Consider the following 10880-nt stretch of genomic DNA (forward strand, 5'->3'; position numbering starts at 1 on the left):
TTGTTGGGCTTTGTGGAGGCTTGTGAGCCGGCCCGACCCATTACTGAAACCCTAGGTTAACCATTTGGCTTTCCTATAAATATGATCCTTGTATTTGTAATTCTACAGCAGCACAAGTGAAATAAAAATCCTCCTGTTACAGTCGTGGAGTAGGGAAACCGAACCACGTTAAATTCTTGTGTGTCCCGTTTGTGTTCCGTTTCTTTTTTCTCTAGATTATTTGTGTGTGTTGTGTGTTTAATTCCCAACATCTTGCGACCCAACACTAATAAAAAGTTGAAATTAGTTATGAACTTTGTTGCTAATTCATCACTAAATTACCTTGACAAAGCGAGTGAATATGCAAACAAGATAAGAACTATACTGACGAGGAGTAGAAATTTTGTTAAGATAAGGATTGAAGTAGTAATTCTGTAAGAAATCAGCTGTTCCAGCACTTAATATGTAGAGTGCATCCTTTATGATGGATTCCGCTTTTTGGCTGCCTGCAACTTTTACTAGCTTGGATTTGTACTCCTTGTAATATTGCATTTGTTTAGACAATGGAATTGCATGCTGCATCACCAAAAAAAAATTGTTAACTACACTGAGCCCCAAATTCAAAATTCGTATTAGATAACCAGAGATGCATTACAACAAAAACGGTCTTTAGCAACAACTCGTTACACACAATTCACGATCTGCTTGTTTTAGTAAAGACATCGACTATATAATGACAACAGTAAGAACAGAGCATTTGTAAAACTTACGTTGAGGATGGCTGTTTTATCATCATAGCCAGCAGCAGCAGAAGCGAAATTAGTACCAATAAGGAGATTCTTTCCTGATGCTTCAGGGCTCAAATACGCAGCCGGGTAAGTAGTGAAGCCAAGTGCATCAGCTACAACCACATACGTTAGCTTGATAGTAATAACTAAAAACTAACAGGATCCTATAAATAAATTCAGAAACGCGAATCTAGAAATTTTATTTTGAATGAATCTTTAAATATAAATACAGATTTTGAGTTGAAGTTAATGAGTTCTGCTAAATCCAGCTTAAAAAAATTTCTATGTAAATAATATCTAGTGGAAATACCGCCTGAATTGGTTGAATGATTAACCTTATAGGTGAACAATAGTTGTGTGACTTTTGTGTTACGAAACAAAGTTGAATGAGTTTCTGAAGTAAAAATTGTTAGTTGAGTGATCGTAACTCATTAAAGTTGTCAATACTAAACACTTTAGAGTAGGAATTAGCAAGTTAACTTACCAGTCATATCAGTGACTAATTTGCCATTGCAGAATCTACCAGTAGGTTGATGAGTTACAAAATCCCTTCCATAAGGCGGATAATTAGCCTTAAAAAGAGTAATAATGTAGTCATTATTTCCTACATCAGAAGCTGAATCCCCAAAGGTAATAATTGCTGGAACAAGCGTTGTTGATTCTTGAGCACTATTCAAACGGATCGCACAACCCAATAACGCCACCAACAACAATATCAATGCTGGTCTATTATTGTAGATGCCCATTCTCCAAAAATGGATAGTACAATGTGTGTTAGCTAGACACTTGAAAACTATATAATGATCACAGTATGTTGCAAGTCTGATCACATCAATAATTAAAGGATGAACAATTCTGCATTCAATACAAGGGACCTGAAACAGCAAGGGAAAACAGACTACACTGGCCCAGGTCCTCATTTATTTCATCTTCATAATTCTATCAGCATTACTCAATTTTCTTCAGAACTTTGAAAATTTGTTGCTTATCTACCTACTTTAGAGCTAAGGCTTTAATACGTTTTTGTTAAAATCTGTTTGGCGAGTCATTATGATTAAGGTTAGGTATATAATTCACAAGGAGAAGATGCCACAAATATAATTTTTTTTGTGTTAGTTGAATCAATGTATTATGCTTATAGTATGAAAATTTATGTCATTTCAGCCTTTTTATATATCTATCTGAGGTTAGGTCCATCCCCCTTCTACTTTTATAATTTTTTGGGTGTTATAGTCTTATAGACATGGTAGGGGTTGGGGCTAACTTCCCCACACCCTTAAAGTGATAAACATATATATATATATATATATATATATTTTGTTTTTCTCTATTGTATATCGGTGTATATCTTAAGTAATCAGTTTCATGAATCTACTATATTTAATAAATTCACTTGAGACTTTTTTCAAAAACGTCTTTAAAAATACTGATTAGCACAAAAAAGTGGAGCTCAGATTTATTTCATCTTCATTATATTTCTTATTAATTTTCATTAATGTTAGGTCTAGGAGTGTTGCTCCGCCACTAATCACCATGATACGTGCAAATTTTGAGTACCGTCATTTTAATTTTAAAAAATAAAAATAGAAGGTACGTTGAGCTAGCCATTAGCCCATTACTGCTTTTTGCCGGTTGCAATGGTGTTGGTATTAATTTATTTATAGCTTTGCAACATAAGACTGATGTTTAACTAAAAACGTATTATATTTTGTTATTACTTGCGTAACATTATATTTCATTTGTTTTAAAGTAAGTTGTATTTTGATCTCTAGCATACCATTATGGAGAATTTTAAAGCAAATTGACAAGAAGTGTCAGAAAATAATTGAAGACACAATCATTGCTTCAAAGAAGCTAAGAGGCCAGTAGACAAAGTCACAGAATTGATGAGGCTCCAATATATTTTCTGATTTACCTAAACATATAAAGAGATTAGCAAATGAAATTTGCCCTTGTTTAGAACAAAACCTCACCCTCCCTGAGCATATTTTTGTCACCATTTTTTGGGTTTAAGACCTAGATTAGAAGTCTTATCTCAAGAAATTAAAAAAATAGTAATAATTTAAAGAAAATAAATTACAACAGTAAAATAGAAAGGGATACTACCCAATACAAAGGAAAAGTGAGCTAAGAGGCAGCGAAAGTGAAAGTGCATCTGGAAATTTGCCCAGGTTGCGTCGCACACCCATTTATTTTGGATTCGATTATTTTATATAATAAATTTCATATTCTTATGAATAATCTATACATTCATTTGACTTATCGACAGCTAGAAGCATCACTGAGTTTTCATATTATTTATTTTTATATTTCTTTGTATGAATTGTTATTTTTCTTTCACGTTTAATGAAACTATACTTCATAGTTCAGGTGTTGGACCTGGCATGGAAGTTGACGTATGAAGATTGTTAATATTTAAGCATCATCATTGTAATATCATCACTGTATTATAAACACTATGGTGATGACAAAATACCTCATTAGGGTTGGTACGATAAGATTTAGCTTCTTGAGATTTTCTTTTTATTTCTAATAAAAGATCGCTAAGCACTTTGTCTACTGATAAATTTGTCAAAAAAAATTGTATTTGCAACGGAGTTTGCCTTTGAAGAAATGGGTTTGATCCTCAAATCAAATGGGTCAGCGAATTTGGGTTTAAAAAATGGTGGATTTAATTTTTAAGTGAAGTACTAACATATATGGCCAATCATGATAAGTGCTATTTTAAATTACAATAAAAAATCAGATTCGGGTATTAATTTGAGTGATATTTTCAGCGAAAAAATAAAGATTGCGATTATTTTTTTTATCAAAAAGCAGATGAAAATTTTATGAGCCATTTTTTATACGTTAGGATGAGAATAAATGTTTATCGTAAGGCTTGAAAAATAAGAGGAGACTTTTCAATTTAAATTTTCCTTTTAGTACATTTTTTTCCAAGCCAACACTCATTAATAACAGTAAAAATAACTAATACAAACATCATTTTCATCTTGATGCATCTCAACAAGAAAACGATAATTTTAAAAAGTAAAAGAAAATCACAACGTAACTTTAAAAGGTCTTACATATAAAATTCACATATTTTTTATGGGATTAATTATCCAATTAGGTTGATGCCTTGAATAATGAGTGAATCAGCTAGAACTTGGTTAGCTGCTTGAGATGGATGCACACTATCCCAAAACACATATTGTGTTGCATTGCTACATGTTCCTGGTGATTTTGGGTTGCACAATAATGATGTTGTCTCCACTGTTCCTGTTCCACAACACCCTCTGTTTGCTTCCGCGAATCCTAATAATCACCAAAAAGTACGTCAATAACAGTGTCGTATGCAGGATTTTTTATAAGCAGTAGACTTTATATGAAAAAATAAATTACCGTGGTCTGATGGAGATTTGACGAGGTCATATAGGGGTTGGAAAATGTCAAAGACAGCAATCTTAAGTCCTGGAAGTTGCTTTTGTAACTGTGTTGCAGCTGAATTCATTTTCTTGTTGAATTGTTGGGCATCTGTATTGATCTTTGAAACACATCCATTCTCATGAAATCCGAATAATGTTCTAGCAGCTGGTAGACAGCCCAATGGTGGAAGTGAAGTTACCCCAATTCTTCTTGCTCCTTGCCCATACAAATCCTGTTTTACAAAATTTATGGTGGGCCGTTTGGTAAAGACTAGAGGTAGTGTTTCGCAACTAATTTAATTCAAGTTTGATTGAAAACACGAATTGATCATCCTCACTAAAAAGCATTAAGTGTCGAATTCTACAACCAAAATAGCATCATGAAACAAATTATTACCTTGACGGAGCTAGTGAATATGCCGACAAGATAAGAACCATACTGATCAGGAGTGTAGAGTTTGTTAAGATACGGATTGATGTAGTAATTCTGTAAGAAATCACTGCTTCCTGCACTTATTATGTAGAGTGCATCCTTTAGGATGGATGCCGCTTTTTGACTGCCTGCAACTTTTGCTAGCTTGGATTGATACTCTTTGTAGTATTGCATCTGTGTTGAAAATGGAATTGCATGCTGCATCAACAAAAAATTGTCATTAATAGTTAGTCCCAATTCCGCAAATTAACTAAATTTGATCACAACTCAACACTACATCAAAAACGGTCTTTAGCTACAATAATAAATCAACAATTCATTATTTGCTCTGTATCTAACATCGTTTCTTCACCAAACCTTACTATGATTACTGTAAGAAAAAAAAAACAGAGTGCTTGTAAAACTTACGTTGAGGATGGCGGTTTTATCATCAAATCCAGCAGCAGCAGAAGCGAAATTAGTACCAATAAGTAGATTCTTGCCTGATGCTTCAGGGCTCAAATATGCAGCCGGGTAAGTAGTGAACCCAAGTGTATCAGCTACAACATTAAAAAATATTAAACCACAACTGTTAAATTAATAGTATATAGTTACGTATCAGGGTACTGTAAATTCAAAGACGAAGCTAGAATTTTTAGAGTATGTGTTTTAAATTATAATTTTTTTTTATGGATTCTGTTGGACTATTCGTTACAAAGCTTGAATTGAAGTTATTGAATTCTGTCAAATCCATGGAGAACACTAAATTATGAATTAGTCGAGTCAATAAATTTCAAACTTCAAAGCAAATAACTTACCAGTGATATCAGTAGCTAATTTTCCATTGCAGAATCTACCGGTGGGTTGACGAGTGACAAAATCCCTTCCATAAGGTGGATAATTAGCCTTAAAGAGAGTATGAATGTAGTCATTATTTCCTACATCCACAGCGGAATCGCCAAATGTAATGATTGCCGGAACAAGTGTTGTGGAACTTTGAGCATTATTCAGACGGATGTGAATAAAGCCCAATAAAGCCACAAAGAAAAATGCCAATTTTTGCTGTCTGTAGATACCCATATTTCCAAAACTTTGTACTTTGTCACTGACTTTCCTCAACCAAAACTTTATAGTGAGCCAAATGTAAGTCAGAACCGACTAAGGATGAATAGCTGTGCATTCAAAGAAGGGAGATGAAGGTTGAGCTATAGCCATTAATGCCGCTTTGGAGGTAGTTAAGTGCCATTAATTCACAAGTTGCTAAAATTAATGTAAATATAGTCAGTACGAAATATCTTAATTTTCACCTTTTCATAAACATTGAGATTATTTATATCAATCATCATTAACAAAATCGTCTCCTAGTTAATAAATTTAAGTTTACAATATTTTAACTCGCCGAATCGATTCAATTCCATGCTGAAAATTTAATAAAGATATATTAAGTGAAACTTTTAATATAAATATAAAGTTTGAGCCGAATTACACGGTCATTCATGTATTCCATACTTTTGTCATGTCCTCCTAGAAGTATAACAAGGAGTAAAATTAAGATATTTTGTAGACAAACGGTAAATTTAGACATTATCCCTGAAAACAAAAATGAAAGATTATTCATTAAACAGGGCTTTCATTGCCAGTATAGACAATAAGAAGGTTTGTTTGTCAACCTCACAAATTGATCAAAATTGGAAGGGTGCAATAATTATAGAGATAGAGAGTAAGTATGTTGTCAATTCTAACACGAAGCTAATAATGAAAAAAAAGGAAGTAGTTGAGAGGCATTTGGTATAGCATTGGGCTGCGGCCACGAGCTAGCTAGGGAGCATGCATGTGATACACTTAATTCCCTCTTTCATAATTCACTGCCTGCCTCACAAAGGATGAGGCATTATACATATATTTTACATCTGGATACCAGTTTGTGTTACATAGGATCAGTAGAGAATGACTTTGATACAAAATTTAAGAAAAAAAATAAAGATTTTTAAAATTTACGATCTAAATAAGTGACAGATATTTGTGTTGTTAGGTTTTATTTGTCCTAAATTTCTTATCATAAATATGTTTTTCTTTTAGGAAAAGGTTTTGGATTGACTAATTTTTTTTCAAGTAGGAAAAGGTTTAGAACTCTATAAATAGAGATATGTTCCTTCTAACTTAATCAGCATTTACAATGTAGTCTTAAAGGGCTTTGAGAGTTTTGGTTAGGGGGAGAATTTGTGGGTCACAAGCTTGATACGTTATCACTTGTGTGAACCTCCCATGTATTCCGAGTGAATTGATTGGGGTTGTTTCTCTCTGTATTTTGTACTCTCATATTTATAGTGGATTGCTCATCTCCTTTGTGAACGTAGGTCGATTGACCGAACCACGTTAAATCTTTGTGTCTTTTGGTATATTTCTCGTTGTCTTCTTACTCGTCATCTTTCGAGGTTTGCTTTGCTAGCTTCCACATTTACACCTACTTATTTTCGGTCTCAATATATGTGACTATAAATTAAGTAATATAAAATATAAACGGGAATAGAGGGAGTACTATATGTTGCCTATTTTTTCTTTTCTTCTTTTTTTCGGTGTATTTTGTTATTACTTGAAAAAACTAGTCCTACTTTGATTCTCCCACGACACATTGGTTGTGGATAGAATATTTGGACGATCCTTTTCTCGTGAACTAGCTTGTGAGATTAAATTAGACTTAAAGTAGCTTTTAATTATCAATTCTATCTCACTTTATTGTGTTTATTAAATGTTGGACCTATCTTATATTGTCCATGCTTCGAATGTTATGTCACCGGTGTGCGACGAGTGTTGATTCTCCCATATTAGTGGTGAATGGGTGTTTGGTTTCTTGGTATGGTCTCGAACAATTCTTCCCTTATAAGCTAATTTTCAAAATTGAGTTTTACTCAAATTTATAATTTTCAAAATTGAGTTTTACTCGAATTTATAGACAAGGACGTCACATGTAGGTACAACGATGCAACAAGTTCATGTTGGTTGTGTTGTTGATAATTGAAACAATAATGAGAAGGAAGTTAGGTTTGAGAGAAATTTGGTCCAAGGATGGTAGACAAGTGACTTTAAAGAGTGATTTCAAAAGCAGTATGCAGCAAAGCTCTTAAATGTGAAGAAGAACCATTCACTCTCATATTCATCATCTCCATAACCATATGCCATGATTGTTCTTCTACACTTACTAACTAGTAACTACTACCATATATTTTATTTTTTTTTCAATTTTTCATCTGGTGTCCGATATTTTTATTACAATCCGATTGGATTTGAATTCGTACTAGAAAGTTCTAGCTAAAACGCTCCCTAACAAAATCGATTAAATATCAAATCTAAAACCTCTGATTAAGAATAAATGAGTATTTATCACTCCACTCGATCAGTACAAAATAATTAACTTTGCATTAACAATTCAACTACATAGAAACCGTGTGTACTTGAATCCCTTTAAAGTCGTAACGCAATGAAACTTGAATGCATACAAAAAAAAACACCACCAAGACGTGTGATGGTCATGGATAATCAAAATTATGATCAAAAATGTATTTTTTTTATATATTTAAAACATTTTTTTTCCTTTTAGAAATATTAATTAAAGAAAGAACGTTGTTACTTAATTATGTCTTAACATTTTCGGATGAATTAGAAAGTCACTGTTAACGAATTTCAATGTTCCTAACTTAACTAATTTTTGGTGTTGCATTAATAGCTTTGAGATAACGAAAATCACTTCTAGAGCTACATATTTAACATGTTTAATTTTATAATGTGAAATCCTTTTTAAAATAGATCGAGAATTAGCTCTATTGACATGAACTATTTTTGTCATATTTTTTAGAAATCAAACCCAAAAAGGGATTAAAAAGATAATACTTTTATTATAGTAATAAAGGATTGTACTAATGCTACTCAGTGGCACATTTATTAGTACTAATTACTATTCTGGCAATTTGTACTTAAGTCGGTTTGGCAGAATTCAGTTCCACCTCTCTATCTAATATTCCTAAAAGAAATAAAATTATTGGAGGTAAATTCAAAGTCATTTTCGTATTTTCTCTCTTGATCTGAGTAGAGATAAAAAAAAAATAATTCTGCATATCTATGGATTTTTGAAAACAATAATGTACGTTCGAACCATAAATTCTCTTTGCTAGCCTAAAGTAGACTCGTAGGGCTGGCTCATTATTATTAATGTATCGATATTAATGTTAATATACATAAATTGGTCACACTCTGCATTGTATTTGTACTCATCAATTAATATAATTATTATTTTTACCTTGTACTGGTGTCACTAGCTACTAGCTGTAGAGTTGTTCATGTGCAATGCTCAAGTTTCTTTTACGAACTCCGTTTCAAAAAAGAATGAATCCATTTTTAATTTAATCTGTTTAAAAGAATAATTTTTTTTTAACAATTTTCATATGACATATTTAAGATCATAAAATTAAAGAGTATTTTAATGTATTTAACATAAATTTAATTTAGAATCATAAGATTAAAAAGTTTTCTTTCTTTTCTTAAACTTCATTCTAAATTAAATTATACATCCTTTTTGAGATAAAAGGAGTAATTTATTATAAATAAGCCACTATAACATACTCTCTTCGTCCGGTATTGTTTGTCATGGTTTCTATTTTTAGAGTCAAACTATAAAAATTTTGACTAACATTTTAAGATGTATTTTTTAATCATATTAATATGCAAAAAATTGCAATTTATAGTAATTTTTATATAGTAATTTATAGTAATTTTCTAATCTTTTTATATAAAATATCGAATTAATGTGATTCAATTTATCTTTAAAAATTAGTTAAATTAACTTTCGATAAGCGTAACATGACAAACAATTTTAGACAGAAAGAGTATAGGCTAGCTGCTAAAATCCCTTGGAAAGTCGTGAAATTTAATGCAATATTCACTACAGCAGTAGAAGATTTTTATCATAGTATTTTTATGTAAGTTTTTTATATAATTTATTTTTAGGATTGTTCACGATTACGATAAAAATATCAAATTGAATCGCAACTCAATTCAATCAAATCGTATAAAAGAATTAATGTTTGATTTGGTTTGCTTAAGTTTGATTTTTAAATTTTAAAAATTGATATTATTTAATTTGGTTTTAATTTTACTAAAAATTAAACAAAACACAAAAATAATCAAATTGAATTGAAAAATTAGATATATAAATTCCTCCATTTTTCTCTTCCCCACCCACATTTTTTTCCAAAAAAATAACAATAAATCTAATGTTTTAAGTTATAACTATAGTTAATTATAAAAATAAATCAGAAACTAAGTAATAATTAGCTCTTGATTCTTTAAACTAGATTAATAATTTAGTAGACATTTTTTTAAAGTATAAGGACTAAAGTAAAAGTAAATTGAGAGAATCACAGCTATAATCTAAACTTGATTTAGAAAGTACAATAAATGTATTTTGGTTTATTTTGACTAGATTAATAATTAGTAAACGTTTTTTTAAAGTATAAGGACTAAGTAAAAGTAAATTAAGAGAATCATAGCTATAATCTAAACTTGATTTAGAAAGTACAATAAATGTATTTTGGTTTATTTTTCAAAAGGTGACTAACGCAACTACACAAGTATTACTCATTTACCTACTATAAAAGTAGAAATTAAATAGTATTAGTACTAAACATTACCATATATATATATATAAATTAATTTTAAAAAAAACTAACTTTATTTGTATCTTTTACGTGTGTTGATCAATTTAATAATTGTAAATAAGGATTTTACTGTTATTAAACCTCTTAAACGAAGTTTATCAGAATTAATTAATGAATGAAAGAAGAAGACTTTCATCTAACAACGTCGTCGTATTACCAATTTCTTCCCGCCACGCGCTGCCTTCCTCCGCCGCATCTGTACCTAATTTCAGCCCGCCGCAGCAGCCGGCGGAATCACTCGAAGAAGATAATTATGAAATTTTGATTTTCATTGAAGGAAACGAAAGCGGAAAATCGAACATTAATGAGGAGAACGATTGCGCGATTTGTTTATCGAGTTTTCAAAGGGGGAAAGATACGGTGTTGTTCCGGCTTGTACCCATAAATTTCACGCTGATTGCATTATGCTTTGGTTGGTAAGTAGCATAAATAAAAATTGCCCCATTTGCAGGACTCATATTTAATCAAGTTTTAATTATTATTTTTTATCCGGTGTTCGATAAATTTAAATTTTTTATTATGTTTTATCGAAAAAAATGATTTCGAAAGAGTTTGTTTTATTTTCGAGGTATTTTCGACTTTT

At 31.2% G+C, this 10880-nt stretch overlaps 2 protein-coding genes across 2 annotated transcripts in view; both read right to left on the minus strand.

Annotated features, from left to right (window-relative positions):
• The window catches only part of LOC107012664 (GDSL esterase/lipase APG-like), a 5151-nt gene extending 3449 nt beyond the window's left edge, over positions 1-1702 (minus strand). Inside the window, exons 1-3 of the mRNA XM_015212568.2 lie at positions 1252-1702; positions 750-880; positions 322-555 (exon numbers count right to left, since the gene is read on the minus strand). Coding sequence (XP_015068054.1) covers positions 322-555; positions 750-880; positions 1252-1687 — 801 coding nt within the window. The 5' untranslated portion in view covers positions 1688-1702. The remainder of the gene's footprint in view (positions 1-321; positions 556-749; positions 881-1251) is intronic.
• Positions 1703-3648: 1946 nt separating this feature from the next.
• Positions 3649-5828, minus strand: LOC107014858 (GDSL esterase/lipase APG-like). Its single transcript, XM_015214967.2, has 5 exons — positions 5405-5828; positions 5016-5146; positions 4572-4805; positions 4152-4407; positions 3649-4064 (listed from the first exon to the last, which is right to left on the minus strand). Exons 1-5 carry the CDS (start codon positions 5664-5666, stop codon positions 3868-3870), a joined length of 1080 nt encoding a protein of 359 aa, XP_015070453.1. The 5' UTR covers positions 5667-5828; the 3' UTR covers positions 3649-3867.
• Between the last annotated feature and the right edge of the window lie 5052 nt (positions 5829-10880).

Source organism: Solanum pennellii, chromosome 3 (assembly GCF_001406875.1).
Source record: "Solanum pennellii chromosome 3, SPENNV200".
Taxonomy (NCBI): Eukaryota; Viridiplantae; Streptophyta; class Magnoliopsida; order Solanales; family Solanaceae; genus Solanum; species Solanum pennellii.